This window comes from Aspergillus fumigatus, chromosome 6 (genome assembly GCF_000002655.1).
Source record: "Aspergillus fumigatus Af293 chromosome 6, whole genome shotgun sequence".
NCBI lineage: Eukaryota > Fungi > Ascomycota > Eurotiomycetes > Eurotiales > Aspergillaceae > Aspergillus > Aspergillus fumigatus.
Window position 1 is genome coordinate 1,099,296 of NC_007199.1, and position 16,015 is coordinate 1,115,310.

General features: G+C 50.5%; 4 protein-coding genes across 4 annotated transcripts; 2 read left to right on the forward strand and 2 right to left on the reverse strand.

Moving 5' to 3' along the window:
- The first annotated feature begins 477 nt into the window (after positions 1-477).
- Positions 478-6,337, forward strand: AFUA_6G04710 (uncharacterized protein). Its single transcript, XM_742514.2, has one exon. It carries the CDS (start codon positions 1,501-1,503, stop codon positions 5,491-5,493), a length of 3,993 nt encoding a protein of 1,330 aa, XP_747607.1. The 5' UTR covers positions 478-1,500; the 3' UTR covers positions 5,494-6,337.
- Positions 6,338-6,418: 81 nt separating this feature from the next.
- AFUA_6G04720 (Pet127 family protein) lies at positions 6,419-9,491 on the reverse strand. Its single transcript, XM_077804979.1, has 5 exons — positions 9,244-9,491; positions 8,819-9,157; positions 8,593-8,761; positions 8,471-8,534; positions 6,419-8,412 (listed from the first exon to the last, which is right to left on the reverse strand). Exons 1-5 carry the CDS (start codon positions 9,406-9,408, stop codon positions 6,741-6,743), a joined length of 2,409 nt encoding a protein of 802 aa, XP_077661113.1. The 5' UTR covers positions 9,409-9,491; the 3' UTR covers positions 6,419-6,740.
- Positions 9,492-10,028: 537 nt separating this feature from the next.
- On the forward strand, positions 10,029-12,995 carry ade1 (bifunctional aminoimidazole ribotide synthase/glycinamide ribotide synthase; the record flags this gene model as incomplete). Its single annotated transcript, XM_742512.2, has 3 exons — positions 10,029-10,681; positions 10,757-11,284; positions 11,350-12,995. Exons 1-3 carry the CDS (start codon positions 10,402-10,404, stop codon positions 12,993-12,995), a joined length of 2,454 nt encoding a protein of 817 aa, XP_747605.1. The 5' UTR covers positions 10,029-10,401.
- Positions 12,996-13,804: 809 nt separating this feature from the next.
- On the reverse strand, positions 13,805-15,556 carry act1 (actin ACT1; the record flags this gene model as incomplete). Its single annotated transcript, XM_742511.2, has 4 exons — positions 15,526-15,556; positions 14,961-15,264; positions 14,114-14,885; positions 13,805-14,035 (listed from the first exon to the last, which is right to left on the reverse strand). Exons 2-4 carry the CDS (start codon positions 15,137-15,139, stop codon positions 13,805-13,807), a joined length of 1,182 nt encoding a protein of 393 aa, XP_747604.1. The 5' UTR covers positions 15,140-15,264; positions 15,526-15,556.
- Positions 15,557-16,015: the final 459 nt, after the last annotated feature.

Consider the following 16,015-nt stretch of genomic DNA (forward strand, 5'->3'; position numbering starts at 1 on the left):
GTGTTGATTAGTGTTAGTGCTGGATGATCATGGAACTCAAGATCTGAGAACTTTATGTCATGGGTTTGTATTAACTAACTATAGGGAGGTGCATCAGAGATGCTATTGCTGCCAATTTTCCCGTACATTATTGCGATCGACTCCATCTGATCATTTCCATTGCGAAGCTCTATGATCATCATGAATCAGTAAGTCAGCAAGTAGCATTAAACTTTGCCATCAGCATCACCTTGAGGCATTGACCGTCTTGACTGTTCTCGTCTTGCCACCAGAGCTGTTTGCAGCAGTTACCTGTAACTTGTACGTAACCGAAGTAATTCCTTACCTTCCATACTAAGGTACAGAGTAGAAGATCGTAGGTAACTAAACATAGTAAAATTGCTTACATGATCCCACGCTGACATCATGCTTGTTGTCAATCAACAAATTGAATGACATTATTGACAGTTGTACTCTGTATTTATTAGTTTTCTGATAGCTTTATAGTCATCAACTAACGGTCGACATTTATATCAAGTTATCGTACCTCTCTACTACCGCATACTCTCATTATTCACCTGCTAAGACTACTAAGATAGCCGACCTCCACCCATTGACTCTTCCCCTCTGGTTCTGGTGTGAAATCTTGTTCCTGATCATCTTATTTGCTTCCCGTTCCTGTTTTAAGTATCTCCCCTGTTCTTACCGTACTCCAATACCTACCTTCATATTCCATTTATCGTTCATGATCATACTCCGTACATTAGCTACCTATCTCCTCCAGTATTGTGCACGCTAGTACTAGCAATTCATTCTTCTTGTCGTTGGTGGCTGCTTGCGTTTCCATCTGTTTCCCTTTCCGGCGCTTCATCCGCTGCTTCTGTTCTTCTGGTTCTCTCTGGGCGGTTATCGTCTCTCAGCTCCTGTCTCATTGTAACCTTTCACGTACCTTTCTTGGACTTCGATATTGTTTTTCTTTACTTCTTTACTGTTTTACTTCTCTCTTAACCATTTCCGATTGTTTATTAAAATCTCAGGTGACTACGTCAAAGCTACAGTACTTGGCTTAAAGTACCACTGTCCTCGCCGTAGCTCCACTGCTTCCCCTCAGTCTACCAATTGCTTCCCATGGCGCCTTGACAGACTGCAGTATGTTCCACCTGTTCTTCTCCTTTCTCTCTTCTTCCCTCTCCCTAATTAGTCTGCTCTGCCCTCGTTCTCCTTCTCACGTCTTCCCTGCTCCACAGGACCATAGGCTGAACTAGTTTCATGGTCCCAAAAATCATGCTTTCACTATCTACCACTAGCCCGTCTTTATCTAATATGCATGCCCGCGATTACCATGTGGTGACACTCAGCTAACTTGGTTCATCTGCGCTTCTCTCCTAGTGAGAACGACGTCGAGGTCGTCGATGTGAGGACTTTTCACTCCTTTAATAATTTCCCTGACACTCTTTTTTTTTGCTTTTCTACGCTTGCCGTGGATCTGAACCTATTCCAATTCATCCGCTCCTCCCCGTCATGGCCGACAGCTTGGGGAAGAAAGAGCGCAGAAAAAGCCTGAGCGTGTTTAGCCCGTCCTCGACGACCTCAATTCTATCCGGTTCCGCGATTAGCCACGATCGATCGCCCTCGGACGATGTCAACACTCTCAAGAAGAAGAACCGACGAAATTCCGGTTTTTTTGGTGTCCGGAACACCAGCCCAGCAAGAACTCCGGGCAACAATGCTCAGCATTGGCCCGATACGATCGAATCGGAATCAACGGCAGCCTGCATAGCTTCGACACCTACAATAATAGTCCCGGAGACCACCACTCGTTCCCGACGTAAATCTCTGCAGAAAAGGCGAACGTCTGTCTTCGGTTCCTTACGATCGCTTCATTCACTGGATGACGACGAAAAGTCTCTCGGGCGCGTAAAAGGGTCGCCGGTTGACGATGAAGACGCCTTTGCCTCTCGAAATGGAATCGGCTCGGCCATTCTGCACCATGGAGCGATCCAGACCACAGGTGGCATGTGGAGGAAAAAAAGCCAGTACCTGGTCCTCACGGATACGCATCTCGTTCGTTTCAAAAGTCAGAGCAAGGCTGCGGAGATGTTCTCCTCGATACCTGCATCCTATACGCGGTCCCCAGCGATGAATCGCCAATCAGTCGCCTCAATTAACTCGTTGCAAGAACCCCAGCTTGCTGTTCCCAACGATGCCTCTGCGGGAATCCCTCTGAACAGCATCATCGCGGTGTACATGTTGGACGACGGGAGGCCTTCGTCCATGGTCGAAGTTGCCTATCTGGACGAGCGGCTGCACAAAGCCGCTTTCGTACAAATGCAAACATCAGATCTCCAGGAACTAAACCTATGGATGATAGGGATTCGTTCAGCAGCGGAAATGACCCGTAATGCGGATCCTCTACCCTTCGACCAGAAGTCAGTCGAGTACGTGTCCCGGATGCTCGAATACGAGAGAGATTACGACCCAGAAACGTTTCGTATGTTTCGGGTCATCCAGATGGCCTGCAGTAGCAAGGCCACCACACGGGCCTCATCGGATGACCTCACCAAACTTTCCCCCACCGGGTGCTACCTCGCCTTGGGTTCGCACAAGCTTCACTTGATACCTTTGCACAAAATCTCTAGTCGCTCTTCGGTTGTTTCGATGTCCGATCTGGAAACTGCAACATCTTTCGGCTTGATGAATCTAACCGGTTTATCAATGGAATGGGGTGACGATAGCCTCCATCTGACGTTTCGGCTTCCGCTTGGCAAACCATACTCGGTCTTCCTGGCTTCCGTACATTCGCTCGAGGTTGCTTTCTGGATAAGGCAGCAGACGGAGTTTTTGCGTCCGTTGTGGCTCCGGCAGCCATACGATTTTATCGTACCTCGCGATTTGAACCATTCGAGCAATTACCCGCCTGTCAGTTTGGATGAAGACTACGGCTGCTTTGATCGGACGTTGGTCGCCTATTCCGCTAGTTATGATATCGATACCTCTAATATCCGTTATACGATTGACATGCAATGTGACAATGCGCCGTGCTTCAGACTTTTGCCGCCCGCTTCCCCCCACCGCCAGAAATACACCGCGTTGGAGCTCATTGCGGTCTTACGAGCACTTCGGTACAACGAGTCTTTCTGCTCTATCTCATTTAGCAGGGTCAGCTTGGATGCGCTCCAGGGTGTTCGTGATTTCCATGGAGTGGACACAGACGCCCTCCTCACTCGCTCCGGCACTCCCATTCACATTCCCGGCCAAGAGAACTTGTCAGTGTTGTCGCAAGAGATTCGCGCTTTGGCCCTGAAAAGCACTTGTCTCAATCGGCTTGATTTTTCCTACACGTTGAGTCGCACGCCCAGGTCTGATAGTGAGAGTCACGATCCAGGATGTGGAATTCCTGAAGCCCTTTTCCCCGTCTGCCGCAGGCAGCTTACGAGCGTCGACTGTGTTGCGCTCAATGGAATCAGGCTCGGAGATTCAGATCTCGACTATTTAGTCGACGCTGCCTCGCAGAAAGGAAGTCACTTACGTGCATTGGAAGTAGGACACTGCGGCATGACCGTTCACGACGTTGATCTCCTTCTTTCGACGCTAGTTACTCAAGCCTCTACGCTGGAGGCAGTCGACCTTTCTGGTATACAGGGCCGGTTAGGTCCCGGCTTACTCCAACAGTACCTTGGGCACTTTGGCAAACTGAGAAAACTTGATCTCTCGCGCGTCTCCCGAACGTCGGGCCCGGAAGCGCTGATCAGCCCAGAGACTCTATTCAGATGGCGGCTGCAGGAACTTTCTCTGAGTGGAACTGCGGTCAATAGAGAGACTGTCGATGCGATAGCTACTTATCTGGCCAGCGATCAATCTCGCGACCTACGTATACTTCGGCTTGACCAGTGTGGATTGACAGGGCAGGATGTCGCCATTTTTCTGCACTCAATAGCTGTGGTTGGTGCACCTCGGGATCTGCATCTCTATGTCAGTGAAAACCGTCTAGACCTGGGTTGTTCCTATCTTTTCGACGCTATAGCTCAGAATAAGACACCGTCGCATCTTTCAATGAGGATGATTGACTTTAAAAGGGAAGAGCAATTTCAGGACCTAGTGGAGGCTCTCAGAATAAACCGGACCCTGAAGTATCTCGACATTTCCAAAGCCTCACTGCCGTATGACGCCGGACCGGAGACGTGCAGATCGCTCCAGTTAATGTTCGAGGAGAACAGCACATTGGAAAGCCTGGATATCAGCGGAGAGAGTGCACACTTGGATGTGGCACGATTTGGGATTGGGCTAAACCTGGCCTTGACTGGTTTGAAAAAGAACAAGTCCCTCAAGGTCTTGAAGATAGAGCACCAGAAACTTGGATTTCAAGGCGCGAGTACTTTGGCCTCCGTGCTGGAGGAGAACACTTGCCTGCGAGAAGTCTACTGTGAAAATAACGACATCAATTTGCAATCGTTCACGGTCCTGGTCAACGGACTCCAGCGAAACAGGACAATCTTGAATCTCTCTTCCATGGACCAGGACCGGGTTCAGTCCCTCGATAAATTTCGGCGGGAGATTGAGAATGTCAAGCGTGATCTGAGCCATGCGCAGAGTTCCACGACGAGCTCTATTCGCCGCTCGATCCACGCTGCAATTCATGTCAAGAATGCGACGGTTGGGAATAAGCTGTCCAAACATTCCTCAGCTGCCAACCCTACTCGTTCTATGACCTCGCCATCTTTGAGCTCAGCGTCGACCACCGCCGTTGCGGCTTCCCATGTGATGGATCACGATGTTGAGATTATTCTGCAATCCTTGAATGAAAAATGGGACTCAGAGGTTGCGCGTCTGCGTCGCTATCTGTTTCGGAACTACTCCGTGGCCAATGGAATCGACGATGGCTACGACGATGCCGCTAGTGATGGCCGGCCAACTACGGCGGCTAGTCTTGGGACGATGCTGGAAAACCTGAAACTGAATGGTCCGGAATTCAGCGAAGAGGAACCCACGTTATCTCAGACTAGCTTGCAGGCTACACCGCAATCTGACGAGAAAGCCGACTCTCCAACACCATCAACTGCCAGTACAGAAAGCAAGAGCAGCCACCTAGACATTTTCAAGAGCCTCGACGCCGATAGTGGCTTTCGAGCCGAACTCGGCGATCGACCACAGACAGCTGGTGACGTGCTGACCCATGGATCCGCAGGCTTGCCACGAGAGTACTCTACCTCTAATGCACCCTCGGCGCGTTTGGCAGTTCCGGTTCCTGCGATGCCTTCAATTACAGTCAAACCTAACAGCGTCCGAAGTGCCCGCAGCTCGAGCTCCATGTCGACAAGCGCCGGTACTACAATGAGTTCACGTAGTACATACGGCACAGCTTCCTCCACACTAAGGGGCTTCCTCAGCAAAGGCGTATCGAAAGATCGGCGTGGCCTTGATAAATTGAAACCTGGGCCTCTTTGTGTCTCTAGTGATGCGCCTCCCCAGCTGGATTGGACACCACCTCAGCTAGAACTACGTGGTTTCCGATAGATGATGGTGTCCACAGCACCCCAAAGCTGCGAATCTTGATGGGCTCGTCTGAACTCACTTGACCGCACGCATCATCTTCTTGGCCGGTTTTGGGCAACCTCTACTCGAAATGATACATTATGAACTGTGCAGCACAATTTGTTCCTGGATATTCGAACTTTTTTTTTTCTTTCTTTTTTTTTTTTTTCACACTCATTACTCTCGCCTGGCTGAGCCTGCCTGTGCCTACTATCCAACCTATCTGTGATCTGAGCCATTCAATGCGCTCCTGGAAGCGGATTCGTGGATTACCATGGTTTTGAACACTATTGCCTGACCTCATTCCCTCCTACCTTCCGCTCCTCATTCCTCTTTCTCTGCATTTTACCGCTTTCTTTGGGCGCTTGCTTGATTATTTGATGGATATCACTTCCAACTCATTCTCCTGTTTTCCTTTTTTCTTTCGAAGAGGTGTCTTCCAAAGGCTGAAGGTGAGCATAACACGGATCTGCGAGTTTGGTGCATGGACTTGGTGCGCAATTTGTCTCATTTGTTTGTAACATGCTGCTTCTAGCGCAAATGTACATCTCCTAGGCGTTTTGCTTTCTATTGATTCCTTTCCCCTTTGCCGATCTCCTATGCCTTTTTCCTTTACGGCCTGGAAATTTGATGATTCTAATTTACAATGTTATAGAGTTGTTGGGTGTCTCGAAAGCTGGAAGCTGTCTCGAGATAAGGTTTGTCGAATACTGTGATAGCTTTTTCCTATGAATGCTGTATTTAGATAGCGTTCATGTCTGAACATATATATTCTAGAATATCATATTCTTCCCATTTAGATCTTGAAGGTGTTCTAATTTCTTTCAGTGGAGCTGTTTTCTCTTTTCACTTGGAATATATTGTGTGACAGGTGTCATCATCCGCGCAGTATACAGGACATAAGATTGCCTTGCAAGCACTAAGAAAGAATCAGGAGGTATCTTAAAATTTGCCCGAACTGTCCAGTTATTGAGGTGTCTGAAAGTACATGTTGTATACAGTGAGTCGTACACTATTATGTTGCCGGAGACAAACCATAAACGCCGTTATAAGTTACCAAAAGACGCAGGCCGCGCACTCGGATATGCAAGGCGGCTTCTTCTCTCAAAACCGTGGACGAAGTATACATTGAGGGAGAAACCGAATGAAAAGCTCAAAAAGTCAAAAGATGCATGATTAGAAAGGCAGAAGGTTCCTGCCGCATGCAGGAAGCGAACAAGACCCAATGATCAGACCGCACCATCCAGAACGACGATACCTTGCTTCTTGTCGAGTTCGTCCTCCTTTTGGCGAAATTCGCGACCCTGCTTGGCAATCTCCCGCAGTTTACGGATATATACATTGGCCGCGACGCCGGTCTCGCCCTCTCCGCGAATTTCGAGGGCCTTAGCCCGGCGGTTCTGGCATGCAGTGTATAAGGATTGCGCTTGCGGCTGTTTCACTTCGGTCAGCTCCCACTGGACCGTCCACTTGTCGGACGCTGTGAAATTGGTCGGCCGTTCAACGTAGTAGCCGTTCATTTTGTTCTTGACGATGAGGGTCATGGCAAGCAATTCCCGCGGCGCTTCCTGAGCATCCTCCGCGGGTGCGTCTGGAGATCCTGAGGCAGGCGATCCTTCTGAAGTTGCTGGTGTCTCTTGATCGACATCGGATGTAGTGGAAATTTTCTGCGATGAGCCCTTTTTCTTGTCGCTCGATTCAGCAGTGTGGTCCTTTGCGAGGGTGGCTGGCTGGCTTCCTGCTTTGAGCTCTGATGGCGCTGCTGTAGGTTTAGGTTTTATACGTTCCTTTGTGGGGAGGTTGAGAATGCGTCGCTGGTAGGCCTCAATTTTTTCCTGATTCTTCGTTTGAATGGCGTGGATCTCGTCATCGGTGACTGGCTCCGCGAAGATATACATGAACGGCGTCTGCGCATCTCGGGTCTCAAAATGGAATCGCAATGACCTCTTTGGAAATTTTGCGGTTGCTTTGTCAAGGATCTTGTTCCATAATGCTAGGCTGAGTTGAAACTCGGTATCGCCCAGTGAAGTGTCGGACTGACCGTGCAAAGTCTGATCCATTTCCGACAAACTGACGTACTGAAATCCAAAGATACGCTCAACATTATGGAAGGCGACGAAGATGCCATCCATACGGCCAATTCGTACTTGTAGAGAGTACTTCAAGAACGCAGCCCGAATCATGTCGAAGAATTCGCGCTCATAAGACTCGTAGCCGCCGAAGCGATGGCGAATCTCGTAACCGAGGCCATGCTCAAAGTTGCGTACGTCCATACGGATGGACACGACCGCTCGGGTCTTCAGGTCGAACATTCCAGTTCCCGGAAGCCTGGGATCATAAGCGTCCAATTGAGATCTCATGACAAAGTCGCCCATCGTCGAATAATGGTAGGCCTCAGGAATAGCCTGTTCTTCTTCCGGAGAGATTTTGTTCGTACTGGTCCTCCTGTATCGCTCAAAATCCTCCTTTGGCAGAGTCAGGAGTTTTTCTAAGGACTTGCCAAGGTTCATCAAAATGTTGGCAGAGTCAAACTCTTTATCGGCATCGATGGCGTATACACCATCTTGATACCGGAGAAACATGGCTGCCGGCGCTCGCAAAAGGCGTGTAAATGTACGCAACTTATCTGGGAATCCCTGTGATATGTTTCGGGCGTCGATTGGTCTCCACGAAGAGAGAAGGTAATGGAAATGAGAAAGTACCGAGGTCATGCTTGACGATGAGCCCACGTACTTTTTCTTCTCTTTTTCTGCAATTCCCCGAAGGATCTCGTCCCTGGACGAAGTAATGTATTCCTTGAGTGCATCAAAGTCGAATTCAGTGACAGGCATGATGGAGCCCAGATACGGATCGAAGTTGAAGACGCGGGATCGAGGATCACGGAGATGATATACACCAGGGCTTGAAGAACATGTTAGCTCACTCTCGTGACTTGAAGACAAAATCGGAAGCAACTTACTTGAACAAGACTCTGTCGAGACCGAAGGACAATCGAGGAACCGGTGCGGTCTTGATGTCCAGGGCTTTGCACCAGTGAGCTAAATGGTCTCAAGTACGTTAAAGGAGGGATGAAGTACGTACGGGTGAAGGACAACTCTTCGGAATGCAATTCACCAGAATGTCGGCCCACTATAGAGCGCGCATTTGTCGTCAAGGTTTGGATGGTTTCTCTGCCCCCGAGATCTGCACCTCTGGAGTCCAGCAAAGTCACAACTGACTGAAGGGAGGACTGAAGACGGGCAGTGGTGTCCTGATGAATTGTGGGTCAGTTACAGAGCGAACTGCAAAAAGAATGGGCGTAACTCACCTCGCCTTGGAATGGGGCGCCTGGTTTCCCTGGTTTCACTTTTTCGAGCGCGGAGAGCTCAGTTCGCTTGATCTTCGCTGTCACCGTCTCTTTCCGAATTGGTTGACCAGTACCTGGTGTACTTCCACGTCTCTTTCTTCTAGCTTCCGAGCGTTTATCGGCGTCATCGTCGCGAAGCGTTTTCAAGATCTGTTCCTGAAGGGACACAGATGCGCTGGGACTGGGACTGGGACTGGGACTCGAACTGGGACTGATACCGGGTACTCTGCGGACAATGGAGTCCGCGACATCCTGTAGACCCTTCCTCTTTTTCTTCTTCTTCACTGGGGGGGGACCGCCCTTGTATGAAAATCAGCAGCTGGATCTAAGAGTAAAGAGACTTCGAGCGTAGCTGGCCTCAAAGCCAGCCTGAAGAAGAAATATACCTCATTAGAAGCCTGGCCATTGCCAGATTTAGCACGCGATACGGACGAGTTGTAGAACTGGCGCTGGCGCATTCGGGGACGACCTCCAAGTCCCTCAGCTAAACAGGAAAAGCAGACATGTTCGCGGAGAGGGTCTTTCAAAGACCGCACGGAGGTCCGAAACATCCAGTCCAGATGTATCGCAGTATGCTTGACGAGCAGTTAGAAATGTCCGCTCAATTGATATGAGGCGTGGAGGTCAGTCAATGCTGTAAACTCGAGAGCTTGAAGCGTCTCTAGGCTTTTTCTGCCAGTTGGCGTTCACCGCCTCTGCTATGTTGATAACAGTCCAGATAGGCCGATGAAGATCGTATACAGAGTAAATACCTTTCTATGGTTGGCGACAATCTTCGCTCAGTGTGTATTTGCTCAGTGACGGACTGTTTGGACGGATTGATAATGTGCAGACTGGCATATCAAAACTGCTGTATAAATTCAGGATATCATTACTGGGCGATAAAACTGCTACGAGCAATAGAGTTGTAACAGTGTAGAGGTCTCTGGAACCTCTTTGTACCCTCAGAAACTAAACCAATCTTGAATATCTTAGTGACAACCCTTCATATAGCGACTATATCACTGACTGTAGGGAGCAATTGATCGGATACATCTCCTAGTGTAGACCAAAGCTGAGAGCAATCTGCGCATCGCCAAATCCGGGGTCGGAAGGGAAAAAGAGGGCCCGCCGGTCCGCGACAGGAAAAAAAAAGGTAGAATCTGTGGAAAGCTTCTTTTCCCAACAGCCACATTTTCTGCTGTCAACGCAGTTTGATCTCAAGTTAATTCTCTCGAGAGGTGAGGCAATTCCTTGCTTTTTGTTTATCCTGGTGTTCGTCGTGATTTTCCTGTCCATCCCCTGCCAGCTGTCAGCATGCAATGAGTGAGGGGCAGTAGCAAGGTGCCCCTCCGAGCGGTTGCGATTCATGATTGTCAGTCATCGATGATCGCTGATTGAATATTTCTGTGTGGAAAATACAATCTGCCTCATCTCTGAATACTGCTGCCCGTTTGGTCTTGTGGCAGGACAATTGAAGAATTTACAGCCTGCCTCACTACCTTCTCGATAGACACTAATGTGACTCATACCTCTCAGGTTTGCTCGAGAAAACTGCATCCAAAATGGCTCAAGAACAATTGCGCGTCCTTGTGGTCGGCAACGGGGGACGCGAGCATGCGTATGCCTGGAAGCTGAGCCAATCGCCCCTCGTCGATGTCGTCTACGTCGCTCCAGGCAATGGGGGTACTGCTCAAGGCGCCTCTAGCAAGATTACCAACGCCAACGTTAAGGGAGACGATTACCCTGCCCTTGTCGAGTTTGCGCAGAAAAATGGTGTCAACCTGGTCGTTCCTGGGCCTGAGGCGCCTCTTGTGGACGGTATTCAGGGCTATTTTCAGGCAGGTGGGTGTTTTGTTCCCTGCTGGACCCTCTGAGTATACTTAATCGTATGGGACATGCTATTGACGCCCATGACAGTCGGAATTCGATGCTTTGGACCTTCCAAGGCTGCAGCCCGCATGGAGGGATCCAAGACCTTCTCTAAGGACTTCATGAAGCGCCACAACATCCCCACCGCCGCGTATCAGAACTTCTACGAATATGAGCCCGCACGTCAATATCTGGACTCTGTGAACCACAACGTTGTCATCAAGGCAGATGGGTTGGCAGCTGGCAAAGGTGTCATTATCCCTCAAACCAAGGAGGAGGCCCACAAAGCACTCCGCGAAATGATGCTGGATCATCACTTTGGAGATGCTGGTAATGAGGTTGTTATCGAGGAGTATCTTGAGGGTGATGAACTCAGTATTCTCACCTTCAGCGACGGCTATACGATTCGCTCCCTCCCTCCAGCACAGGATCACAAGCGGATCTTCGATGGTGACCAGGGCCCTAACACCGGCGGAATGGGCTGCTATGCCCCAACTCCCATCTCATCAAAGGAGGTTCTGGAGGAAATCGACCGCACCATTGTGCAGCCGACAATTGACGGCATGAGAAAGGATGGTTCGTCTGAATCCAACAAATTTCGAGCTTTATCGGACGGATGCTAATAAGTTCGGTTAAATCAGGTTTCCCCTTTGTGGGTATCCTATTCACCGGTCTCATGATGACCAAGGACGGCCCTAAGGTCCTTGAATACAATGTCCGTGGCGGAGACCCGGAAACCCAGACCTTGCTCCCGTTGCTCAGCGCCGATACCGACCTGGCCCAGATCATGGTTGCTTGCACTGAACACTGGCTTGACGGTGTGGACATCAAGATCGAGCCCAAGTTCTCTACCACCGTCATTGCGGTAGCTGGTGGTTACCCCGGCTCCTACGCCAAGGGCAAGGCAATCACTCTGGATCCGGCACCTGAAGACACATTGATCTTCCATGCGGGCACGAAACTCTTCGGCAACGAATTGCAGACCAACGGTGGCCGTGTTATTGCTTCCACCGCTACTGCGTCCACCCTCGAGGAAGCACTCCGCAAGAGTTACGCTGGCATCTCAGCAATTCACTTTGAAGACATGTTCTACCGCAAGGATATTGCGCATCGTGCCTTCAGACAGAGAGACGCAGCTGCTTCCCAGCAGCAGCAGTCTCTCACCTATGCCTCTGCTGGTGTGTCCATCGACGCGGGTAATGATCTCGTCAACAAGATTAAGAGCTGTGTCGCTCGTACGAAGCGCCCTGGCACGGATGCAGTGATTGGTGGCTTCGGAGGACTCTTCTCCCTTGCCGCCGCCAACTCTGCCTACCACCCTGAGTCTCCCACTCTGATCGGAGCGATTGATGGCGTCGGAACCAAGTTGAAGATTGCCCACACTGTGGGTGTGCACAACACCGTAGGAATCGATCTGGTGGCCATGAACGTCAACGACTTGGTTGTCCAGGGTGCCGAGCCCCTCTTCTTCCTTGACTGCTACTCTTGCGGCAAGCTGGATGTCGAGACCGCTGCCGCTTTCGTGGCCGGCGTCGCGGACGGCTGCGTCCAGGCGGGCTGTGCCTTGATCGGCGGTGAAACCGCGGAGATGCCAGGTCTCTTCGTCGACGAGACCTACGACGCCGTGGGTGCCGCCGTGGGTGCCATCAACACCACCGGTAAGAACGCCAAGTCCATCCTGCCGGCCACCTCTGCCATGCAAGCCGGTGATGTTCTGCTCGCATTGGCGTCCTCTGGCCCTCACTCCAACGGATACTCGTTGGTCCGCAAGATCGTCGAGAGATCCGGACTAAGCTACGACGACCCTGCCCCCTTCACCATGCCTTCCTCTTCCTCCGAATCTCTGACCCTGGGTCGCGCCCTCCTCACCCCTACCCGCATCTACGTCAAGCCCATCCTGAAGGCTCTGTCAATCCCGCCCTCCAACAGCTCCAGCGGTTCCTCCGCCATCAAGGGTCTCGCTCACATCACCGGTGGCGGTCTGGTCGAGAACGTGCCCCGCATGCTTCCTTCGACCCTCTCGGCACACATCGACGTCTCCGCCTGGCAACTGCCCCCCGTCTTCTCCTGGCTTAAGAAGACCGGCAACGTCACCGCCCCCGAGATGGCGCGAGCCTTCAACTGTGGTGTCGGCATGGTCATTGTGGTTGAGAAGGGATCCGAGGCCGCCGTCAAAGAACTCTTCGAGAAAGAGGGTGAAGTTGTCTACCAAGTCGGTGAACTCAAGCCTCGGCAGGACGGCGAGGAAGGCTGTGTGCTTGGGGGCTTACAGACCTGGGATGCATGAAACTGCTTCCGTATACCAAAAGAATTCTTTCCCCTTCTTTGTTGCATACTATCTATATCTTATGACATGCTCTCTGAAAGTTTTGTTTATCTATATTTTGTTGGCGACGACTTGACTTGCCCACCTACATAAGTGATGATGAGGGATGAATGTCAATAACACCTTGGGTTGGGTGGAATGCACTTATGGAATGAATACAAGCAATACCCACACGTCTATATGCTCCTCACTTATACCTACCGAGAATCTAGGCCTGATATCATGCGATAAAACTGCCAACCACCGTCGGAACCTGCTTTCTGGCAAGGCTTAATCTAGGTCCGAAGAATCTAGGTCCCAGCGATATTTGGATTTGGAAGATAAAGAAGCAGGCCGGAGACCAGACCCTCAATCGGGTCAAATGCGGGAAGCAATAGGATTCAAGTATGCGCTGAACTATACGAGGACTGTCACCGCACTGTCCACAAGACCCCATGTACACTCCTACACTGCTTCCTTTTATCGGCTACCACTACTCCTTCAGGCCACTTTCCGTGAGCCGTCCGAAATTGCCGGTACACCGAGAAACAAGCATATCAATGGTAAACCATCTCTATTTCACAACTAATATAAAAAAATTCCTTTTCCAGGCAATCTTTTCCTCATAGTGCGAGTAGAGAAGGCCTGCATGTCACCATTCCCTCCGTTCCGGTCTTTTGATACAACAGGACAGCACGAGCGAAGAAAAAAAAACCAAATGCAAGAGCTGTAGTCCAGTCAGCTTGGTGTCATGGAAAATCAAGAGAATGTTGAAGGAAAATCGCCATACCTTAGAAGCACTTGCGGTGAACGATCGAAGGACCGCTCTCGTCGTACTCCTGCTTGGAGATCCACATCTGCTGGAAGGTGGACAGAGAGGCCAGAATGGAACCACCAATCCACACAGAGTATTTACGCTCAGGAGGAGCAATGATCTTGACCTTCATAGACGAGGGAGCAAGGGCAGTGATTTCCTTCTGCATACGGTCGGAGATACCGGGGTACATGGTGGTACCACCAGACTGAAGGAAGAAGAAAAAAAATGAGCACACATTTGAAAAAAGACGGTATGAGCCGATAAGAAAGGTAGGAAGACTTACCATGACAATGTTACCGTAGAGATCCTTACGGACGTCGACATCACACTTCATGATGGAGTTGAAAGTGGTGACGTGGATACCGCCGCTTTCCAGACCCAGAACGCTAGGCTGGAAGAGAGCCTCGGGAGCACGGAAACGCTCGTTACCAATGGTGATGACCTGACCATCGGGAAGTTCATAGGACTTCTCCAAGCTGGAGCTCTGGGAGGCAGTCTGAATCTCCTGCTCAAAGTCGAGAGCGACGTAGCAAAGCTTCTCCTTGATGTCACGAACAATTTCACGCTCAGCGGTAGTGGAGAATGTGTAACCACGCTCGGCCAGGATCTTCATCAGGTAGTCCGTCAGATCACGGCCGGCCATATCGACACGGGAGATGGCGTGGGGGAGAGCGAAACCCTCGTAGATGGGGACAACGTGAGTGACACCATCACCAGAGTCCAAGACGATACCGGTGGTACGACCGGAAGCGTAGAGGGAGAGAACGGCCTGGATGGAGACGTAGAAGGCGGGAGCGTTGAAGGTCTCGAAGACAATCTGGGTCATCTTCTCACGGTTGGACTTGGGGTTGATGGGGGCTTCGGTCAAGAGGACAGGGTGCTCCTCAGGAGCGACACGGAGCTCGTTGTAGAATGTGTGATGCCAGATCTTCTCCATGTCATCCCAGTTTGTGACAACACCGTGCTCGATGGGGTATCTGAGGGTGAGAATACCACGCTTCGACTGTGCCTCATCACCGACATACGAGTCCTTCTGGCCCATACCAATCATGATACTGTGTTGGAATCGTCAGCGACCATGATTCGAGCTAGCGTAACAGCTCAGGATGAGGAAAGGGGGGAAAATTTACCCATGGTGACGGGGGCGACCGACAATGGAGGCTATCTCGCAAGTTAGCGTTTCATTGTCCAGATTAAGCTGTCGCGCATGATGATTCAGGGAGAGGAAACCGCCAGGTATTGGATTATCCAACCGGACGCAAGGGCAACGGTTGACACATTCCCCTGGCGACAATCTGCACAGTGACATCAAGGGATGATATGGGGCAGAGGGGGTTCACTCGGATGTTTAACATTATGGGGTGAGGGGTTGACTTACGGAAGACAGCACGGGGAGCATCATCACCGGCGAAACCGGCCTTGCACATACCCGAACTACGAACCCAGCGTCAGTACGAGACACGAATTATTGCGTTCATCATCTCAGGAGCATTCTCTCGCTGCGTTGAATAGAAAGAAACAGAAGGGAAGCACTCCGTGAGAGCCAACCGATGCTAGCGCCGGAAGGTGCCAAAAGCGCCAGTTGAGCGACCGAGAGAGCTCGGACGGTCAGGAGGCTCAGGAGCGGAACTCTTTGGATAAACAACGCCCAAATCGAGAGAGAACCATCAACGATGCTGAAGATAAAAGACATACCCATTGTCGATGACGAGAGCAGCAACTTCTTCTGTAAATTGGAACAATGCAATTGTCAGTTTGTTGTTCGCTATATGGGTGTAGAGCAAGCGAGCAGGAGGGGGGTTGGAACGGGGGGTTGTTTGGTGGCAGGGAACCCAAGCAAAGCTGTTGAGGTGTCAAGAAACCACGTACCTTCCATGGTGACAGAAATAGGATTAAGACGGAAAACTACAGAGAAGAAAAAAAAAGAAAAATTAAAGAGAAGAGAAAGAGATATAAGACTGATGGAGGGGTGAAACGAGATAGAGGGGAAGTGGATGGAAAGTTGAGTTTGAGTACGTAAGTTGGGAGAAGGTTGTTGTGTAGGAGGGAGAGAAGTTCGAAGTAGGGGGGGAGAGAGTAGGAGAGAGGAGAGCGAGAGAAAGGAAGATAGCTAGCTCGCTGGCTGGCTGGCTGGTTGGTTTAGCGGTAACCGTAAGTAACTTGGTAAGTTTGGTTGGTGGTATTG